Source organism: Alternaria viburni (genome assembly GCF_023758015.1).
Source record: "Alternaria viburni strain BMP 2772 chromosome Unknown scaffold_5, whole genome shotgun sequence".
NCBI classification, from domain to species: Eukaryota; Fungi; Ascomycota; class Dothideomycetes; order Pleosporales; family Pleosporaceae; genus Alternaria; species Alternaria viburni.
Genome location: NW_026055774.1, coordinates 322,300 through 343,822, shown reverse-complemented (window position 1 = coordinate 343,822; position 21,523 = coordinate 322,300). Strand labels below are relative to the sequence as shown.

Below are 21,523 nucleotides of genomic sequence, written 5' to 3'. Positions count from 1 at the left end.
ACGTCCGTCAAGCATGCGGCCATTGCTACGTGCTACATACCTTCCATGTCAAGAAAGACTCCGATCTCTTCAGTTCGATGGACCGTTCTCATCAGCTTCTGCGGGCTGAAATTCGTAGCCTGCTTGGTTGTCCGTCTGCCCAACCCCAGAAGATTGCGTTTGCTCCGAAGCAGAATCCCGCGTCTGCTCGGATGCAGAACTACCAGTCTGCCCGGACGCATGGGTGTGTGTCTGCTCGGATGAAGTATTGCGCTTTTGCCGAAGTGCATAAGTGGCAATCAGCTCACGCCATCGATCCTGCGTCGGGTTTGACACCGCTCTGTTTCTTTCTCTGTTCATGAACAATGCCGCATGTATCTCAACCACATTTGCTCGTCCTCGGGGTCCTCTATACGCTGCTAATCATCAGCTCGTAACCGATGTTGTCTTTCGCGGGAGACTTACTACGCGTCGCATCGAATATGCCGCATGCAACACAGTCTTCGAGCAGACCAGTAAGTACATCAGTCCTGACATACCTCTTCCAAGTCGAATCCTTGCCATCAGCCTGGTCGATCGCCTCCCAATAGAGACAAAACTTGTGCATAAGGTCCCCGGTGCTTACTATAACCAATAAGATTAGTATGAAATGACAATGTTTACCTTACTGAACTGTCACTCACAGTTTTCGAAGGCAACGCCTTCGTCAAATTCAAGATACTTTCCAATGCACTCCATATGTTTGTACCTATCTTGCATAGTGATATCAAGCTGCAAGAGTCTACCGACAACATGATCGAGCTGGTCGTCTGTTAGCTGCTCTACAAAGGCGTTGCAAGCAGTCGTAAAGCAGGGCAGACTACTGATGCTTATGGCTTTCGTCAAGCTGAGAAGTGTATTCACGAATGCCGTGATGCGATCAACACTCAGGGGTGATTCTGGGTAATAGCTTGTCGCCATCTTATACTGCGCGGTATGATTGAGCGGGAGTGGCATAATGATCGTATTTAGTCGCTTTAAATCTCTGCTCGGTCGTTCAGGTTTGCTGAAATCATCTGATCACAAGGTCGAATCAACAACAAACCGTAAACATATGGGTTGCCTCAGTCGAAGAATGTGGGCAGTTGGCTCTTTGAACAACCTCAGGATGCCACTGTTATGTTCACGCTGAAAGGCAAAATGTCCCATACACGAACCGCGTAAGGCATAGACTAACTACGCACATCGACGTAGGTGCGGTACCAGAAGATCAAAAATTTAGAGTAGCGAGATACGCCGCTACGAGAGACAATCAGGGATTTGAACATGACCCAAACGCCATTCTAAAATCTGAGCCAACATCCCCGTGATGTTCAAGCATGTGCCATTGCTACGTCCTAGTTACCTCCCATTTCAAGAAACCCCCCGTTCTGTGAAGTCCGATTGAGAGTCGTCATCGGTTTCTACGGAAGGGTGTTCGTAGCGTGCTTGATGCGCAGTCGTGGAAGTGTTCCTCTGCTCTGATGTCAACTTGAGCACTTGCTCTGATATCAAATTTTTCAACTGCTCTAACGTTGGGTATCCAGGCCGTTCGGATCTGCTGAGATCCGAGATTCTCCTAATGACCTCGTCGGACTGTGCGGGTGTTAGATGCCATATGAAAGTGGCGCGAGCGTGACTGAAACATGGCCAATCGCTCGTTAATGTGGCTTCCGTCAGGCTTGTGAGAATGTTCAGAGCTGTTGTGATGTCAGGTTCACTGAGAGATGGGTCTGGTTGGTGATGAGTTGCCATCGTACCCTCTGCGATGTGGTAGATGGGCGCGAGAGTGATCGTGTTAGTCGCTTCTTAAACTCTCAGAGATCGGATAGGTTTGCTGTAGCCATCGTATCACATGGTCAATTCCATGGAAACATGGAGAGTCTGAACAGTCCCCAATCGAAGAGTGTAGACACCTGACTGTTCTATGAGAGCACTGTGGTAGCAGTTGTATGATAATATGAAATAGTCAACGGATTTCCGTGTATCTATGTCACCAACAGCAATAAGATCCGAATATTGTAGATTACCCAAACGCCAACCTACCATCTGAGCCAACACACTCATCAATAATCATAGCCCCACCCACTCTGTCCTACCCTCCCCACTCCCTCCCCGTTGCTCAAAGCCCTCGCAACCTGGAAGCCCTGCGTGAGGACACCCACCACATTGTCCACACCTACATGCCCACTCCTAAACGTCCCAGGCACAGGCGGATCCTCACTCCTCTGCATAACTGCCCTCATCATCTCCTCACTCGCCTCGCCTTCATATCTCTCCAACACCAGTCTCCTAATCGCCACATGCCATTCACCCATCCACTCCTCCTCACTAACAGTCGTATACTCCTTCCTCCCCATACTATTCGTTCGCGAAAACGGCCATTCAGCTCGAACGACGCTCCAGCGCCGCGTTGCGAAGAACAAGATCGGCCAGCTGAATATCCACAGGAAGGTCAAGTAGAAGACCCATCGCACCCATGTCTTCAGCCTCCAAGCATTCACACGGTGGCTCGTGTAGAAATCGACGTTTGCGTCTTCGACGGGGAAGGTTATGGAGATGTTGCCGCGGTAGTTGGTCGATCGGATTATGCCTTCGATGCGGCTGCGCAGGTATGCTTCATCCAGACCCGTGACGTCGCGCCGCACACGGAAGATACGAAGTGCGCGTGGGGAGGCGCAGTATCTATGGCACCACTCCGTCAAGCTCGGTTTCTGAGTCCCGCCCACCTCAATATCTTGCTTTGCGCCTGGTGCCCTACACTTGAGAATCGTGCCGCGGTGCGTTTTCTCGCTGTTCTCAGCTGTCGTGAGGGACATGGTGCCGAAGTTGTTGGCAATGTAGTGCGCGTGGATATATTTTGACAGGTTGATGACGAGACGGAAGTCGGTTATGCAGCGCGACTTGGTCTCGTTATTCTTCTTGGTGGTTTCGCGGTGCGTGCCCATTATGTAGATGAGGGGTGTTGGGGCGGCTTCGGCAAGGAGGCGGATGGAGTTTTCGAGAGCGGCGGGATCGTTGTCGTAGAGTGAGTCTTGGACGTTTATCGTGGTGTTTACGACGGGGTTTCCGTTCTTGAAAGAGGGTTTGGCGTGGTTCGTTGATGTGGTTGGGGGCGCGATGTGGTGGATGGGGATCGAGGATGCGGGTACATTGCTGGTACCTGCTTCGCTGTCGGTGTAGGAGGGTGGGAGGCCGGAGATCTCGGGTGCATCGTCGTAGGTGTAGTCGTCGGGGGTGGTATGGAGGGAGACGGCGTCTGGGTCGTCGCGGTAGCTGGGTGGGGGGTCGGAAGGTCTGCCCATGGTGTATGTTCTCGAGCGTGCGAAGAAATGCCAAGGGAAGATACGTAGAGAGTAATGAGATAGAGATCGCGATTGAGATGGAGAAGGAAAGACAATACTTGGGTGTGGATGGGGCGTTCAAGGGGCCGGTGAGGCGGAGCAGAGTCTCAGTCTCAGCCCTCTCCAGGCAGCCACTCGCCCATTGGTCTATGCGGAACCACTATGCACGCTTTGGATGTGTTTGCTGCATGTTAATGTTGGTATGTCGATAGCACCATTCTGTGCGCCGATTCATTAGTTTCACGACAATGTGCATCTCGTATACTCGCTGTATAGATTGAGTAGTGATAGTCGTGACAGGCGACGCGGGGAAGTCGCGCGGTAACGCTAAAATTAAGCTTAACTCCGAAGCCAAAAATTTGGAGCTCGACACGACAGAACCGTGGATGCGCCGTGACTCTTTGCTCAAGCCACAACTATCGCCGGATTTAGATCGACCTCCACACTCACCTCCAATCTGGCCTCCATTCTAATCTGGACACGCTGCTCACGCGCCTTCCGAGTCCCTCCACGCCTTCCCCGCAGAGCATGGGCAACCAGTAGCTCTTTCCCACGCGCATTCCACACCGCCCTCACCATGGCTTCCTCCGACGTCCCCATGACCGACGCAACTGTGCAGACTATTGATGCGACGCCGCAAGCCGACCAACATATCAGCCACGACGGCAAAGAATACACCACCATCAAGGAAGGCCTCGCGCATATTCTCGTCCCCCATGACATCCCCACGTCCACCGACCCAAGGCTATCAAAGGAGGAACATGCAAAGCAACAAGTCTTCTACAACCCCATCCAGCAGTTCAATCGCGATTTGACTGTACTTGCGATCAAGACGTTCGGCCTGGACTCAATACAACGGAAACTGAAGAAGCACGAGCAATTCAAACAGAAGAGGGAACGCACGCGACAGCGGATACAAGCGGAACGGGCGGCGGGAGATGCTACAAATCGTGGGAATGGTGAGACTGAGGCTCCTACCACAGATGAAAGTCTGTCTAAAAAGAGGAAGCATGTAGAGGCTAATGGTGAAGAAGGTGCGGTCCACCCAAAGAGGCAGAAGACATTAGATAAATATGGTGCCACCGAGCAAGAAGAAGAACAAGAAGAAGGTGGACATGATCAGGACGATACTGGTGCGAATGGACGGACGCCCTGGAGACCATCCTTCAAAATCCTCGATGCCCTATCCGCGACCGGTCTCCGTGCCCTACGATTCGCCAAAGAAGTCCCATTTGCAACCGCCGTTACAGCAAACGACATGTCACAGAATGCTGTCGACTCCATAAAGCTCAACGTAAAGCACAATAAGCTCGAGGAGACAGTAACAGCAAAGACTGGTAATGCCATAGCCTACATGTACAGCTATTGCGACAAGAAAGGCTACGATGTCATTGACCTTGACCCATACGGCACTGCCGCTCCCTTCATTGACGCGGCCATACAAGCCATCAACGACGATGGATTACTCTGTGTAACTTGCACCGACTCTGCCATCTTTGCGTCACACGGCTACCTCGAGAAGACCTACTCGCAGTATGGTGGACTGCCATTCAAGGGCGAGCCCTGTCACGAAGGCGGGTTACGCTTGGTTCTACACGCCATTGCATCGTCGGCCGGTCGATACGGCATGGCTATCGAGCCCCTACTTTCTCTCTCTATCGACTACTACATAAGAGTATTCGTACGAGTGCGCAAAGCGCCCACCGACGTCAAGCTCCTCGCCGGCAAGACGATGCTTGTCTACCACTGCGAAAGCGGCTGCGGTGCGTGGACTACCCAGTTCCTTGCTCGCAACAAAGTGCTGAAGAACAAGAACGGCGACCCAATGTACAAGCACGGCTTTGCACAAGGACCCTCCGCGGACCAGCACTGCGAGCACTGCGGTCACAAGACCCACCTGTCAGGACCAATGTACGGCGGGCCGTTGCATAATGTCGGTTTTATCGAAAGAGTACTAGCGCAGCTAAACGAAGTTGACAAGCAGACGTACGCAACAACGGACCGTATTGAAGGAATGCTGCATACAGCATTGGAGGAGATCACATTTGGCACCAAGCTGGACAAGTCAAATGGAGGAAAGACTCAAGTGCTAGATCCCCTCATTCCGAAGTCCGATCCTGCAGAGGTAGACCACCATCCCTTCTTTATCATCCCAAGTTCGGTAGCGAAGATAGTTCACTGTTCAGCGCCGCCGTTGGCGGCCATGCGTGGTGCGCTACGACATGCGGGGTTTAGGGTGACGATGAGCCATTGCAAACCTGGCTCCATCAAGACCGACGCATCGTGGAAGGACATTTGGCACATCATGCTCGAATGGGTGCGGCAAAGAGCGCCGTTGAAGAATCTGCCCAAGGCAGGAAGCCCAGGCGCCGCCATTCTCGCAAAGTCCAACGCAACAGGGTACACAAAAACGACAACTGCCGACATAGCACCTGCTCAAGTACCGGCCGATCCGGCGCCTGGAGCGCAAAGCAATGGAGAAAACAGCGGCGATGATCCGGCGACGACATCCGCAAAAGATCTGCCAGCTTACCTCAACACCAAGTTCGAGGTCAACTTTGACGAGAAGCTTGGTAAGGATCACGACAGGGGCAAATACGTCCGCTACCAGCTCGCGCCCAGGGAGAATTGGGGTCCGATGTCGCGCGCGAAATAATTCAATCATCAGCGAATAATACCAGTTGCACTATTGCATCCCAGCTCGCACGTTTATCGCTCCACAAACTGCATGTGCGCTGTGCGTTGTGCGTTGTTTACGCGCATCTCTCCAATAATCATCTCGCGTGGCACACATGATGTTCGCCGTTCGTCAAACATCGGCGCGCGTTGCGCAGATCCAACGTCATCGTCCGATGTGCTTAGGTAAGGGGTAGACATGCAAGCTGCATCGGTAATGCCCCGTCTTCCTTGTCCATATCGCAGATGCACGTTATTTTTTCGGCCAAAGCTTTTCCACATCTACGATCCACATGCTGCAGCATGCATGGAGCGCGCTCAGATGGCCGCATCGGTAAGCGGCCAAGCGGAGATGGGCCTGCTTCTGTACCTGCAGCTTTTGATGTTTATCCGAGCCTGGGGCTCCCGTGCCAGTGCGATTTGAATTGCTGGGTTGGTTGCTCCGCGGGGGCGAGTATCTGGATGTACGCGGGTCGAGATTTCTCAGCAAGAAACGTAGACCGGGTGTATGCTTAAGCGTTAAGCTACCCCCAAAGAGCACTGGCGACATCGCCGAAGCCTTGGAAGGAACCCGGTTTTGTTAATTATCGTTGTTGATCTCTTGCGGGGCGGGAGCACTAGCGGCTCAAAACTTAAACGCTCCACCATGTCATCACGTCGTCACGTTGTCTGCACGCGGCAAATCGTGGAAAACACGCCCCCTGTACGCACGCGTTCACGCAGCGCCCAGTTTTTCCAGCAGGCATTGAGGAGCACAGAGGCAAGATTCAGCAGCGCATCTTCTGATTCGTCCGAAATGTCTTCCCGATGCCAATCCCGAGATTCCCATGTCGTGGCCGACTTTTCGATATTCGCGGCTTCCACTACCGCATCCGTTCAGTCATGAAATCATAGGTGTTAAACCTATTTCGGCGGCGACGCTTGTGGTCATCGATGTGAAATCAGTAGGAAGTAGCGTTGACGCGATGCGGTCACTGATGCGCGATGCGCGTATATAACCATTACAGACGCCGTCCATTGTCCCAGCCGCACAACACCTCGACCCGACAATCGACTTCAAGATGTTGACCAAGAGCCTCTTCACCACTTCGGTCCTCGCAGCTTTCGCTGCTGCCGCTCCTGCGCCCCAGGACGGCTACAGCGCTGCTAAGCCGACTGAAGATGTCCCAGGCTACACCAACGCGGATGCCAGCTTCTCCGTTACCTTCACGCCAGCTGCCACACCCGCTTCGGTTTTCGGTCCTGACTCTCAGGTTGCTGCCATCCCCACCGCACCTGGCTCAGCTCCTCCCCGAAGGAGTTCAGATGTCACTGGCGCAACCAGCCATGGCCCATTCGATGGCACTCCCACTACCACTGGAGCTGCTAAGGCGCCTACTACCATCGGCACTGCCATCGCCCCCATGCCCCCAAACCCCACTGCTACCTACTACAACACCAATGGCAAGCCCCAGAACCCCATGCCTATTCCCTATACGCCCGCTGGTGGTCTCGGTACCAACGGCAGTGAGCCCCGCTACATGGTGAACAGCGACTTCGACTACGAGTCCATCACCCTGGGTCTTTACCAGGAATGGATCGAACTCGACCTGTTCAACAACGGTCTCGCCATCTTCTCCGCAGAGGATTTCCTCGACGCTGGTCTGACTGCTGAGGACCGCGCCTATATTGCCTTCATGGCCCAGCAAGAGAGTGGCCACGCCACCCTCTTGACCAACATGCTCGGCGAGACTGCTCCTCCCCAGTGCACTTACAACTACCCTTACCGCACCGTCCGCGAGTTCATCGACTTCAACCAGAAGCTCACCCGCTGGGGCGAGTCTGGCGTCTGGGGCTTCCTCGCCCACCTGGACTCCCGCGAGGTTGCCTCCCTCCTCTCCCAGTCCATTGCCACCGAGGCCCGCCAGCAAATGTCTTTCCGCCAAATGCTCGGCCTTGCACCCCAACCCGTATGGTTCGAGACCGGTATCCCGCAGTCTTGGGCATGGACCTACCTGGCACCCTACATCAGCTCGTGCCCTGAGAACACAACCCGTCTCGCATGGCAGAACTTCCCCACGTTGCTCATCGACAACCAGGCCAACCCCAACCGCTTCTCGCCCAACGATACCAAGCCCCACGAGGTAGTTGGCGACCGCATCGCTGACCCCTCTGACTCTACCATCCCCGCCGATGAGTCCTGCGTCAACATCAACGGTACCGAGCACCCAGGCTACTCCTGCGGCCCTGCCATCGCGCGCAACCACAGCGAACCCCTGTCCTTCCCCGGCAAGAAGATCAACTTCACCTGGGAGAAGCCCGGTCAGGCTGTCGGCCCCAACAACTCTTACGTCACGGATACCAGTGCCGGCGCCCCCGCGTACGTTGCCTGGGTCAGCCAGCTGAACTTGACATACACGCCCCTTGAGGTCACCGGCGAGAACACTGGTTTCACATACCAGCCCGCTGCTGAAGTCTACGAGGGTGACCCATCCGTCAACGGTACCATGTTCGTTGCGCTGACTGATGCCAACCCGTTCTTGACTCCCTTCAACTTGAGCATGATCAACCCTCACGTTGTTGCTCTTGGTCTGTACCAGGCTGGTTAAGTCTGTGCAATGAGGGATGAGGAGTTAAATGTGCCGATGCTACCGTAGCATTGTCAACATGTAAAGTTATTGGATGAGGCCTATGAGCCATGTAATTAGTTGAGAAGATGAGGATGTTGTATGATAGCTGGTGGATGGATGATTGAGAAAGAAAGTAATGCGTAATGATACCAATTTGTCATCATCAAAAGATCTTTCAAGTTTGTTCATGTGATATGCGATACTTACTCTTTTGACTAGGTCGCCTCGATCCCACATGATGCTTTTGGCGCTCGGCGGTGCATATAAAAGTTCCCCTTCCTTCTGTCCTCATCCTGCTTCTCTTCATCAAACCGCGGCTTCATTTTACCAAAAAGTATATAGCACCAGTCCATGGCCGTCTCTGCCTCCGCTTTCTGCAAAATATCACCCGTCCGTCACATGTGTGCAGATTCCGGCGTCGATCACTGCATGTTTGTCCAAAACATCGGAAAACATCTACATCAAATCCATGTTTGTCCGAATCCCAAAATCACCGGTATACCTATCCATGAGCGGATGGCTCCCTTCTCCAAAAACAACCGTTCCACGTGCTATGTCTCGGGCTTTCCGTATAAAACTTCCACGACGGCGCGCTTCCACTTCTCCTCTTTACTTCTCTCACTCCAACAATGTGAGCTCAAAATACCAAAATGTTTTCGAGCAAGACCAAATGTCTGTCCCTGCCTTGTCTGCTGTTTCTCAAACTGCAGTAACTGTCGCGTTGCTGTATCACCAAAACATGTAGCGGACCTCCGCATGTCTGTCCCAAATCCAAAACTGTTTGACCCGATGGCGATGAGAGCTGTGCGGTCGTTCTTTCTAAATCAACTACCAAGCCTCACATGGTCTCTCGGCCTTCTATATAAAATATCTACTACGCTGCACCTCTCCACGTATTCTCCAACACTCCAAAACAACCAGTCGATTTTCTCGAAAGGTCACTTTGAAGACTGGATGTTGGCTTCTGGCTTTTCACCTGTTCTTCAATCAAAAGTTCTTGCGCAATACGATATGTGCAAATTAAAATCTCCGGAGACCTTTGAATGTGTGTCCGACATAAAACAGTTCATACACTTCCTGATGGGAGTCGTGCGCTCGTCGTCCTCGAAAAAGCCACCATTATCTCACATGGTGCTTCTCTTCTTTGTGCCTTAAACAAATACAACGTTTCTCCCTTCTGCTCCAAAACTGAGATGCTCGAAACCATGACTCCTGGTTCTCCAATAGCCGAGAAGACTGAAGCCATGGGCGGTCTGCTCTCCTCTCGTGTTACCGAAATCATACTTGTTTATCCGGCCGCTATTTCTCACACAAAAGTGGTTATGACGTGCCTCCCTTCTACATTAAAAACACTTTTGCTACTGGCAATGATTCCTGGCGTTCCTAAAAAGTCAAAAATCGAAGCAAATGAACTTTCTGCTCTCCTCTTGTGTTGCTAAATTTGTACCTGATTCTCCGCTACAATTCACACAACAGTTTTACTGATTTCCTTTCTTCTACTCTAAAAAACACAAGCCTTCAGTTCATGAGTCCTGCTTCTTCAAAAGACACACTATCCGTACATATGGGTGGCTTGCTCTCTCTTCTGTCGCGGGAGTCTCAAAAACGGTGATCTCGCCGCGTCACCAAAACACCCTTCGGTCCCCCAATGTGCGGGCAAACAGAGACCAAACTCCTAGCATGCCGTGAATACTCTGCTTTCAAAGTTGCTTGGAAGTAGTACCCGGTCTCTGGGCCCCCATATAAAAAGGCCAGGGAGCTGTTCATCCTGGTCTTCCTCCTCCTACATTCACATACTCCAAAACGTGGAAGGTGGATTCCAAAAGCTCGAGCTTTGAGACTCATGGCCTTTCCTGCTCCTCTCTCCTGTTGCATCGACTCTGCACAGAGGCGACCTTACCATGCTGCCAAAATCGGCATAGGCCCAAGCCATGTTCTGCGGAGTTCAAAACACCTTCAAGACCTTCATCATCGGAGCTTTGCGCTTCGCCTGCTTCCGATCTTCCCAGAAAGCAACTCTTGGCGTATGGCGTTCCATATAAAAGGCCAGCGAAACTGTCATTCTTTCTCTCTTCATGCATTCACGTACTACAAAACGTGGAAGGCAGATTCCAAAAGTCGAGCCTCAACACAAATGGTCTTTTCTGCTCCTTTCTTTTGTTGCATCATATGCGCAGTAGCGATCTTCTCAACTCACCAAAAAAGATGCAGGATCTGACCATGTTCTGCGGAGTCTAAAAAGAGAAATCGAGCGTGGCATGAGGGTCGCGCTTCGCCTTGCTCAAATGTCTTTAGCAAGTGTTTCCTGGTTTGCAGATTTGCGTATAAAACATCTACAATGTTACCCTCAAACTTCTACTTCTATATCTCACACTTCGAAACATGAATGTTAAAGCCTAAGACGATGATAAATCTGGTGATGGTTGTTTCGGCTCCTCTCGTTCGTTAATTAAGAAGATACGATACTGTGCTGCATTGCCGAAACAACATTCGTCCGTATACATGTTCTCCCGGGTCCAAAAGACCTCTACAATCTACTCATGAGAGCTGCGCGTTTGCCATTCTCAGATCTTCTCAGGAGGTATTGCTTTGATTCTGGCATTTCTTGGAGAATAACCACAGTACCACCTCTCTAATCCACTTCTATCCTGAAGCTCGCATACTTCAAAAATTGCGAACTGAATTCCAAATAAGTTGGTGGCAAATGCATGACCATTTCCCCTCCTCTCGCTCCATTATATCTACCATACAGTAATGCGCTGTATCACTGAAGAACAATACCACAACTTTCATGGTTTTGCTGAGCTGAAAAGGAACCAAGGTCATGCATGATGAGAACTGCGCGTTCGCTTTCCCGAAGCTTTTCCAAATGGCAGGAGTGAAGAAGCCATGTGTTCCGCTAAAGTCGACCACGCATTCAAGACCATGTCTGACACCTAAATCGGCAGCGTCGCATTAGCAGGCAAACAGCTTCCCCTCTCCATTGCAATCCTCGCTGTAGCATTGACCACTAGCCCCGCCAACGGACTAGTTCCGCACTTCAAACCCAGTACAAAAGCCTGGCTATGCTGTTCTCCTTATTAGCCAAGTACTCTCTCAAACACAAAACAAAAAGCAGTCGAAAGAGACAAATGCTCGAAAAAACGGAGAAGACAGTAGCGATGGGCGAGAGGAGTTGCAAGAACGTACCACATCCGCCAAAAACGGCGCGGTATGCGTGTGATCCATCGGATACTCCTTATCCACCACCTCCTTTCCCAATAGCTTCTGCGCTTGCGCTGCGTAACTCCCATGCTGAACGAAGTACACATGTGATGCTGGGCCACCTAGTTCGATGGCCGATAGCCTGTGTCGAATGTTAGTCAGACTCGTTCTTTGTTCCTCAAAATCTCAGATGGCGGACATTGATGTGGTCGGCCGGGTGATGTTACATACATATTGTAGTAGGCAAATCTTCCGGGCGTGAAGCTGTAACTACCCGATTCCCACACGTTGGTGGGCAGTTGCGATGCTATGACGATGCCGGAGGCGCCGAGGGAGAGGAAAGTGGATGCTGCGGTTTTGATGTAGGAGGGGAATGTGTGGACGACTTCCGTGGCGTTACTATCGCGCGGGTGAATATGTTAGTCAATGTTGATGGGTGTGGCTGTCGGGTGGCGTACTTGAAAGTCACATCACACGTCTCATCGCCCACACCAGGGCATGACGGACGGCCTTTATCTCCTGTTGAGCTGGTCGAGCCATTCTGAAGCGTGCCGGCGTCATTGATGCCAAACTCGATTATGACCCAGTCGCCGGGTTGGAGGGCTTTGGCTATTCTGTCGAAGCGGCCTTCGCGTGTGAACTATTTTCGCTACGTGTTAGCCAGTTCTGTCCATGATTCCGTGTTGTGAAAGAAGTAGAGAGAGTGGACGTACCGAGCGCGCGGATCGTCCGGCATAAGCGGAGTTGTTCACTTTGGCGTTGGTGCCGAATGAGTACCGGAGATATTGTCCCCAGCCTTCTGTACCGTTGTGCCCTCCATCTGGTGCGGTGGTAGAGTCGCCTGCAATCCAGATGGTTGGTACGGTCGCTCTTGTAGCTGCGCCTGCGTGTCTTTCGGAGATGCTTTGGGGTAGCGCCGAGGCCGCGGTGATGAAGCCCAGAAGATACGGTAACGATGTGTGGAACTTCATACTGGGACGAGATACTCAAAATCACCAAGCGGCTGATTCGATAAGTCTGAGATACTGACTGGCGTCTACTCCACACGATCGCGAGTGTTGCGCCAAGCGCTCAGTACTTATACCGAAGCCATCTCCAACGCCACCGGAAGATATCATCTCTCCAATTTGTCGCAAGGGGTTTAGCAACGCCATCAGCAGGCTAGTCTCATCTCCGCAGTTCAAACACGTTAGAAGTTGCGGAAATAGCTTCAAGGAATCACGCCGACGCGGAGTCCCCGCATCGTCCAGGGTCAACCCGCACTCGGCTATCGGGGCAGTAATTACCGAACAGTCCAGATCTTCCGTCGCTCGAAAGGATGATAAGAAGAACGCGATGCGCGAAGAAAGAACGCGTTGTGTTGATGCGTCTGCGATGCGTAAGATGCGCAAGGCGTGACGCGAGGACAAGGTATCTGACGTCATAGGTATATGCCGGCGAATGAGGGTGCGGAAAGTACGGGCACTGGTGCTGGTATCAAAGCAGATGTTCTCGCGCTGAGGTTTCTCTCTACTAACTTTACTTTGCGCTGTTCTGCATACCAAAATGCTGATGAAGCGGATGATGGGTGGTGCGCCTCCCTTCGCCGTTCATGCCTCCGAAAGCCACACTCAAACTGGCCACGTCTTCCTGTCTCTTCATCTTTTCGACTTCCGCTTGCAAGGTCAGATTTCAGCTACATTTGCACAAAAAGCGTTTAAATATCGACAAATGTTTCTGCAAGACTGGTGCCTTCCGACTACAAAAGTTTCTGCTGTCTGGTTACCAACCTCTCAAGACACCTGCAGATCTTTATTATTTCCTAAATACAGCGAACCAGTAGCCATGTGGCTTCCTGCCTGCCAGGCATGCCTAAATATACGGATTATCGAAAAGGGCCGCGAAACAGGTCATGGTCTTGGATTTGGCAATTGAAAAGGTCCGAGCTGCTTCTTCATAGCGACAGGCTCGTTCGACTTGCCGTGGTACCTTCTAGCGTTCGTGGGCTGACGTTCGATATAAAACGCTACCTTTTCTCTCCTCCATCTTCTTCCATCAAAATTGCGCTTTCGCTGTTCTTCAAAACACAAAGCCAGGCGCCCATGTCTTTCGGCCACTTGTGGCTTGCACTACACTTTTCGAAAAAGACAGAGCTCTTACATATGACTTCGCAGTGGTTAAGAAACAACTACCCCACCTTTACATGCGAAATGAACTTTCAGATGTTTCAAAACAGCAACCGCATCAGTTGATGATACCGATGCGCAGTATAAAAACTTCTAATCGTTCGGCTTTGCCCCTTTCTTCACAACTTCAGTCGACCATTTCCATAGAATTTCCAAAGCTTAAACACCATCATCGCATGTTCGGGTGTATGCTATCCTCGAGCACTTCGAAGTTGATCATCGCAAGTCTATGCCCGCGCGATATCCAAAAAGATGCATGCCCTGTCGCCATGTGAGACGTGCGCTTGGCCTCTTTTGCTGTATAAATACCTGCCGCTTCCCTTCTCACTCCTCCAGATCATGTAGTACGGAGCTGAGGCGATTATACCAAAAGAAGGAAAGACCTGATTTATGTCTGAGAGGTGCGTCGATGCCTTCCCTAGTGCTCAATGCCGAAAGTCTGCGTGTGAGATTTGATGTGTTTCCTTGTTCCAAAAGCTAATATTCACGCAACCATGTCACCAACTTACGGATCAGAATCAGTATATAAGAGAAGCGCCCGTAAGCATTCGATAGGCCTGCGGACAGTGATAGCATTTCCTAATGAAACATCGTTCCCAACCATGCATGCAGAAGCGCAGCCCATGTCCCAAACGCCTCGTTCGCCTAACAAACCAAGCTCTCACATGCGCCACTCTTCCAACTCCATCCTCTAAGTACAAGTAACGTCACCAACTCCCGACATCTCCCTCACAGCCTCCTCAACCTCACCCGGCTCCATGGCAGTCATAAAAGTAGCCGTGAAAGAATCGCCACCAGTATATTTGAACGCCCAATCACCGAACTTCTCCTTGAGCGACGCTTCGTCACCCCATCCAGATCCTGTGATCTTGAACTCCCCAGCTCCTATGCCCTTTCCGCGAATTTCGCATCCCGCTGTGTTTGGGGGTGCTTCTGGCGTCGGCTCGGGTTCTGGCTCGGTGTCGGTGGCCGGGCGGTTGTGGACGTTGCAGATTTCCTGGAGTGTTGTTAGTTCATGGTCTTCGTCGGGATTTGAAGGTGACGAACATTCTTCAGATCTTCATTGACGACCTCGCCACCCTCGATGATCGGGCGGCCTGGAACCGACTTCTCGGGTGTTGGGGCTCGCTTTGTGAAGAGAGAACGCTTGACCGCCGCATCAGGAAGATCGCATAGTCTGTGGCCGAATTAGTTTGTGATGATTTGAGGCAAGGAAGATATCGTACGTATTCTGCGCCAGATTGTATGGTACTTTGAGGCTCTCCTTGTCGGGCTTTGGCGATGTAGGATATTCCTCGCCTTCTTTAAACGGATTGTCGTTCCTGACTTCAGAGTTCTTCAACATGAACTTCTTCATGTCTGCCGGTGCGGTGCCGTCGCCCCAGTTGCTGCTTAGTCCCGGGATGCTGAAGAGATATGCAGCGAGTCCGGCCTTCCGTCATTAGTGTCTTGTGCTGGGCTGGAGATATCGCCGAATACTTACTATAGCTGGTGCCGCAGCGGAGGTCCCATCAACTGGCGCAGTGGAGTCATCCTTGTCGTCATGCTTCGCAGCAACAACTTGAACTGCGTCGGCGTATACATCGACTTGGCCGCCTTGGCCCTCCTTGCCTTGGACTGTGTGTGCGTAATACTTCCCGGTCTGGTCCACGCCACCCACAGTGATCATTTCAAACCTATTGTCGGTGCCATAGGTTTGCGGTATGAGGGAATCCAGAGTGCGAAGTTCTCCATCATTACCCGCGGCGATAACAAGCGTGACACCGTCTTTCTTGCATTCCGCGAGTGCATACTCCAATACCGCAATCTTACCAGGATGCTCTTCTTTGTCCCAGCCTGAACTGTTGTTAGTGTGGTCTAGGACCAGGTCGTGGAAGGCAACACTTACCATAAGATAGGTTGATAATGTACCTTGCATTAGGGTCGGGATTCTCAAGCCGTTGTTTCCTAATGTCCTTTCTTGTCCACGCGAAGGCATACTCTAGCGCTGAGTCCGTAACGCCGCGTGGTTTAAGATCAGGTCGGTCAGGGTTCAAAGGGTTCTTGGCCCAATTCCTCATCTTCACGACAACAAGATTTGCTTTCGAAGCCACACCACTGACGTATCCGGCTGCGATGCTCGCAACCATAGTGCCGTGACCAGTGACATCCGTCATATCCTCTGGACCTTGTTGATCTGGCGTGAGCCCAATACCAGCGAATGTGTATCGGTTAGCAACAGTAAAGTCTCGAACCTCGCGCTCCGAAGCATCGAATTCTTGGTGGCTCTTACGATAACCACTATCGAGGACGTAGATAGTTTGACCTTTGCCGAGTGAAGGTTCGAACACATAGTTCGGTAGCTTTGTGGGGTCGTTTCTCTGGTTCCTGGCTGATAGCAACTGGAGATGAGCTGCACTCTCATCCCTCTGGTTGAGTGCCTGAGCTTTGACATGAAGTGAATTTGGAAGTAGTGAACTCGGATCTTCCTGCGGAGGGATGACGCGCAGCTCGCCATCGTCTTCAGTAATTCGCTCGATGAATCTTATGATAGGATCCTGGCGCACAATAGCGGCCTCCGCGTCAGTAAGATTGAGATATTGACAAGAAACATATTCGAGCTCATCGAAAGCGATTATGTCACCTTCCTTGTCACCAAGCGGCGGCTTCTTGGCCCACTCTTCGTATTGGGCTCTGTTGATGCCGTCAATGGTGCTGAGGAGATAGGCTCTGGGAATGTCTTCCTCTCTCTTGACGCGCTTCGTAGTCTCCATGGTCCCTGCTGGAGAGGCGTCATTTGAATCCTGCTGGCATGTATCGCCCTCGTTTCCCTTGTTGTCTGAGGGGGCACATGATGATTTCACCACGGGGTTGGCCGAATCGATGGGGCTGGTTGATCCAGTTCCCACTTCGTCATTGGTAGCCATCCTGTGACGGAGGGAGACGGCAGGCCCAGTTGTAGCGGCTCCAATAGTGATGTGTGTAAGGAAGACTGCGATTGCTCCCAGAACAACGCGCGAGATGTGAACCATGTCGGAAGCCTTGGCGAAGCGGGGAAGTTCACAGCGAATCGGATAAAGAGGTGCTCAATTGCCGCGAACAACCAATCGAAGAAGCAGTAGTCTGATGGATGCGAAAATCGTAATGTGTACAAGTTGGTATGCGAGTAGTCGTTGCTGAATGTGTGTGTATGGTCTCGCTTTTGGAGCGTCATGCTTTCCTCTTATATTCAAAAGCGTGAATAAGTATAGAACGCTCACCTGTACCAGCCCACAATTACAAACGGAATGGTTCCATGCCGATGAGGAAATAGTACTGCTCGGATGCCTGACGCCTCCCTCAGTTTGAGAACTGCCAGCCTGTTCTGAGACCAAGCGGCGTAAGCCACATTCGATGTACTGTATCTTTGGATCAGAACAACGTACTGGGTCCTACGGCACGGAAATTTGTATGGGCGCCGCATAGGACGACTGAATGATAGTTTGGTGTTGAACAAGGTCCGTCTCGATCAACGTGAGCCATGCTCAACGGGTTAACGAGAAGTCCAGGTCCGCTAGGCCCGCATCTTCAAGCCATATCGCCCAGATTCTCTGAGTTCGATGAGCTGGAGAAGTGACAGGGACAGGGTTGTAGCACGGAGCCTCCAAAGATCTGCGTAGCAACATCGTTGAAACGTACGTTCGCCTTGCCGTCGCCTTGCCATCGAGTGTCAGGTATTTGCGTTCGCTGATGTCAGCGAGGTACGTCGGATCGCGGACCTGAATAGCATCAGCGTCTCGCGAAGGCAGATTATGTCTTTATCGACGTGTCGTTTCAAGGGCCTGTGTGGGGGCTGCAATGATGACGTGAGTGTTTGCGATGGTCTCGGTGGTCGCAACGTCCTGTCCTTCTCTTTCTCATACTGCGTGCCGCGTAGCGGCTACCCATTACACGTGCCGCACCTGATGCTGTAAGCTAGAGGCTGTCGGGAAGGCAGGGCCAGCGTCGCAACCTCTGAACCGAGTAAACACGTGTACTCCTCGCGTTGCATCACCACTCCGTGGCCCTTCAAAAGACATGCCTAGGTCGCTGCGACATATATCACGCGTGAAAACGCGTCGGTAGCTGAGCGTGTCGAGAGAGTAGGAGCGCGACCCGACGCGGCTCTGCGGCAGATCGATGATGGCGGGGAATTAGCGCAACAGTGCGGAGCCTCCGCCTGCCGGCAGAGCCACATTTATGAAAAGCTCTGCCAACGGATGACATCGGCGATCTAGAACTCGGCATGGCATCTCAACATGTTGTCGGAGATACATCCTTCTGCATCAGCCACTATTTCGCGGGCAGAACAGGAATTACTTGACGCCTGCTACCACATACATTGATCGTTCATCTACACCACTTTGACCTCCGCAACGAACAACTTTCAACATGGCGACAGACGATATCCAGATCCCGCAACACGTGGGCCTCTCAGAAGCACCCCGCGATGTCGAAGCCATCAAGAAGCAAGAAAAGGCCGCTCTGTTGCCACACTGGGATTCCGGCATCGCGTTCAAGCTCGGCTACAACCTCCGCACACGCCTGCTTACTTTTGAGCGACCGGCTGTCGTAGATATTTCTACCATCAGCACGCCAGGTCATGTGCTTTTCCATGCCGTGGGTACCATGATCGATGCGTATGAATAGTGTACTAACACGAAGTAGGTAACACACTCCGGCACAGCCCTAGACAACGACTTCTGGGTCAGCCGCAAACGCGCAGCCGTCATCCGCTTCAACGCAAGCACATGGCGTCTGCAGAACCAATTTGAGGGCGATGAGGAGAAGTTCAAGGCTAAGATGGGATTGGGCGAGACGGCGAAAGACTATGCGATTCATGGTGGTGGCGTGCCGATTTACATCAAGAACTGCGATGGGCCGGTTGCGGTGGTTGTTGTGAGTGGGTTGAAGCAGTGGGATGATCACCAAGTTGTGATTGAGGAGTTGGGTAAGCTTTGTGAGGAGATGGAGAAGGGTACTGCGGGTACGCCGATTTAGGAGACGGGAGCGATATATAAGTATCGTTGATCTGGATCGAGTCTTCCTTCTATCATCTACGCGGAACTGGTGTTCTCCAAAAAGCCCTTGCCCCAACTGCATGGGCACAAATTGGACCAAAGCATCTGACATGTGGTTGTTGAATCCGGTCCAAAGCTCTTCCATTCCAAAACTCGTCTCAGCATTCCGTATGTGCCGCGTTGGCGTCCCGTAAACTCATCGACGGAACCGATGGGACTTTTAGGCACTTCGAAAGGTTCTAGAAGCCTCGCATTAAATACAAATCGGTGCCAAACTCAGGCGGCACTTCCAACACTAAAGTCTTCAGAACACTTTTCCATGTGGCTGCTTTCTTCACCCTCCGTGCGAGCAAAGACAAATCCATCTTCCTTCCAACTTTCAAAATCCTCATGAAAGCCCACACATGCTTGGACTTTTCGGAAAGGAATAGTTGCAAACGCAATGTCTTTCGGCACGACAAGAATTTACGTATTCCAAAAGCCACACTGTACAGGTCCATGTCTCTCGACACCTCGATCCACTCTAGCACAATACAGCACCGGGCCATTTATGAAAGCTCGCCTAGTCACCCTGCTTCCTTTCCTCTATCATCCACTCCTTTGCACAAGGATACTAAAAGATACCGACAAAAAAGTTAATGGGCTTCCTGTGCTTCTCTCCCAAAAACCGTATACAAGACATACATTTGCAGATTTCCAAGCTCTTTTTCGTCTATTTCAGAGCTTCATCGAGATTAATGCTTCCTTCCATGATCTACTCAAAGGGCTGATCTTCGAATTCAATCTAATCCCAGCAAAACGCATGGCTACCAAAGTTTGGAAAGCAGCAGGGCATGTGTTCCCCGCCTTCCACGACATTCTCATCTCTCAAGAAAGGAACCCCGACTATCTATGTGCTGCGCTGGCAGTCGAAAAAACCAATAAGCAGACCAACATGTCGCTTACCACTATTGTATAAAGCTGTCTATTACCTCGAAACTTTTATCAACATCCCCAAAATCCGAACAATAGAGTCGAAGGAGACATGTCCCCTGCCAGCAAGTTTCCCGAAATGTATCACACTCCTACGCATGATCGTCCGTTCCTGACCTTCTTCCACTTCCGTCTTACTCGCCGTGAGCGTCGGAGTATTCATATTTCTCCTGTCTGTTCGAAACCTTGAAACAGCTAAGATATGCGAATACGTGGTCTTCCCAAAACAAGCAGAGAAAGCTTTAATGGCTTTTGTCGTCTGCAACTTGCTCAATTCCAAAAACAATTACCTAAACCGCCATGGCTTTCGGCAGAGTCCACTGGAACTATCACAGCGATGGCACAACGTAGCACGGCGACGTATAAATACTCCTCAGTCCTTTCTTCCTCTTCTACTCCATTATTCACTCGCTCGAGTCTGAGTTTTAAAAAATCATTCGGGACGTGACATGGACTGTTGCTGTTATTTCCCTAAATGTCACCTGGACAACAGAATGGCTGCTTTCCCGCACTCTGTTCATTTACCCAAAGCCTCGTTCAGTCTACCGCACTTCAAAAAGACGGCACTATGCCTCATGATTGGGAAACGCCGCCGAACAGAACGATGTGGCCTCCAAAATTTGCTCTATGGGCGGTTAATGATCTAGTCTGCATTTTGAGGTTTTGATCAAAACGATACTAATAACTCCCGATGTGGGTGACTCCGGCGTTGGGATAAATATGTCATTCTGCGCAAGAACTTTACTCTCAGCCTTATGCGTGTTGTTCAAAGCACTACTCAAAACCAACCGCAAAGAAAACATGGCTATGCCGAACTTGTCAAATTTGCTATGTTACACGACGTTCTTCTCGTACAACTTGAATTGTGCGACAAACGGAAACGAACAGTATATTTGTACTGTTGACGGGCGATGTGTTTGATGTAAAATTATGCTGTATGCTGCACAACGCATATGTGCTCTATCGATGCTTTTAGAGTATGGAAGACTGTTATTTTGTATCATAGACACAAACGTATCGCCGAGATCGATAACTGAGTCTTTCCGAGAGCCAGTGCCATGGGCACAAACTGATCATCTTTTCAGAACGAGACATAGCACACGTATCCTCGTATTTTGGAAACATGAACTCTCTGGCTCGATTTTTTTGGGATCAATGAAGAGGAAAGATGTTGAGCTTGAGGGAGGAAGAAGAGTGGAGGAGAGAGGGCAGCTTATATAGCCATCCACAGTCACGAGCTTCCAAAGTCGCATAGCCGGATAGTCATGCCTTTTCAGCAAGTCTCAACTCAAACATTCGGATATCGTATACTATGTAGAGAACGGAAGGATCTTTTGATGATAAAGTATGAGCCTGATGGTACCGACGGGCGGAGCCACAGCGGGGATCTTTCTGAGTTTTGCGGAGAACATAACATTGGAACTCCTTCTTTTGAAGTCATGATAATACCGTTCCTCATCTTTCGAAAGAGGAGAGAAGATTTTGGTGTACGAGAAGAAGAGAGAAGACGCCGTCGCAGGGTGGATTTTATACCGTGC

The 21,523-nt window shown here is 51.1% G+C and overlaps 6 protein-coding genes across 6 annotated transcripts; 3 read left to right on the top strand and 3 right to left on the bottom strand.

Moving 5' to 3' along the window:
• Positions 1 to 1,371: 1,371 nt before the first annotated feature.
• J4E79_002968 (uncharacterized protein) lies at positions 1,372 to 3,302 on the bottom strand (the record flags this gene model as incomplete). Its single annotated transcript, XM_049351864.1, has 2 exons — positions 1,372 to 1,593; positions 2,097 to 3,302. The coding sequence occupies 2 exons, from the start codon at positions 3,300 to 3,302 to the stop codon at positions 1,372 to 1,374; spliced, it is 1,428 nt and encodes a 475-aa protein (XP_049213335.1).
• Positions 3,303 to 3,918: 616 nt separating this feature from the next.
• On the top strand, positions 3,919 to 5,997 carry J4E79_002967 (uncharacterized protein; the record flags this gene model as incomplete). The annotated part of the gene is made up of 1 exon (XM_049351863.1): positions 3,919 to 5,997. The coding sequence occupies one exon, from the start codon at positions 3,919 to 3,921 to the stop codon at positions 5,995 to 5,997; it is 2,079 nt and encodes a 692-aa protein (XP_049213334.1).
• A 1,081-nt stretch (positions 5,998 to 7,078) lies between these two features.
• On the top strand, positions 7,079 to 8,605 carry J4E79_002966 (uncharacterized protein; the record flags this gene model as incomplete). The annotated part of the gene is made up of 1 exon (XM_049351862.1): positions 7,079 to 8,605. The coding sequence occupies one exon, from the start codon at positions 7,079 to 7,081 to the stop codon at positions 8,603 to 8,605; it is 1,527 nt and encodes a 508-aa protein (XP_049213333.1).
• Positions 8,606 to 11,666: 3,061 nt separating this feature from the next.
• On the bottom strand, positions 11,667 to 12,801 carry J4E79_002965 (uncharacterized protein; the record flags this gene model as incomplete). The annotated part of the gene is made up of 5 exons (XM_049351861.1): positions 11,667 to 11,699; positions 11,816 to 11,972; positions 12,062 to 12,229; positions 12,289 to 12,470; positions 12,544 to 12,801. The coding sequence occupies 5 exons, from the start codon at positions 12,799 to 12,801 to the stop codon at positions 11,667 to 11,669; spliced, it is 798 nt and encodes a 265-aa protein (XP_049213332.1).
• Positions 12,802 to 14,686: 1,885 nt separating this feature from the next.
• J4E79_002964 (uncharacterized protein) lies at positions 14,687 to 17,006 on the bottom strand (the record flags this gene model as incomplete). Its single annotated transcript, XM_049351860.1, has 5 exons — positions 14,687 to 14,992; positions 15,043 to 15,172; positions 15,222 to 15,427; positions 15,479 to 15,831; positions 15,884 to 17,006. The coding sequence occupies 5 exons, from the start codon at positions 17,004 to 17,006 to the stop codon at positions 14,687 to 14,689; spliced, it is 2,118 nt and encodes a 705-aa protein (XP_049213331.1).
• Positions 17,007 to 18,384: 1,378 nt separating this feature from the next.
• Positions 18,385 to 18,993, top strand: J4E79_002963 (uncharacterized protein; the record flags this gene model as incomplete). Its single annotated transcript, XM_049351859.1, has 2 exons — positions 18,385 to 18,612; positions 18,661 to 18,993. The coding sequence occupies 2 exons, from the start codon at positions 18,385 to 18,387 to the stop codon at positions 18,991 to 18,993; spliced, it is 561 nt and encodes a 186-aa protein (XP_049213330.1).
• Between the last annotated feature and the right edge of the window lie 2,530 nt (positions 18,994 to 21,523).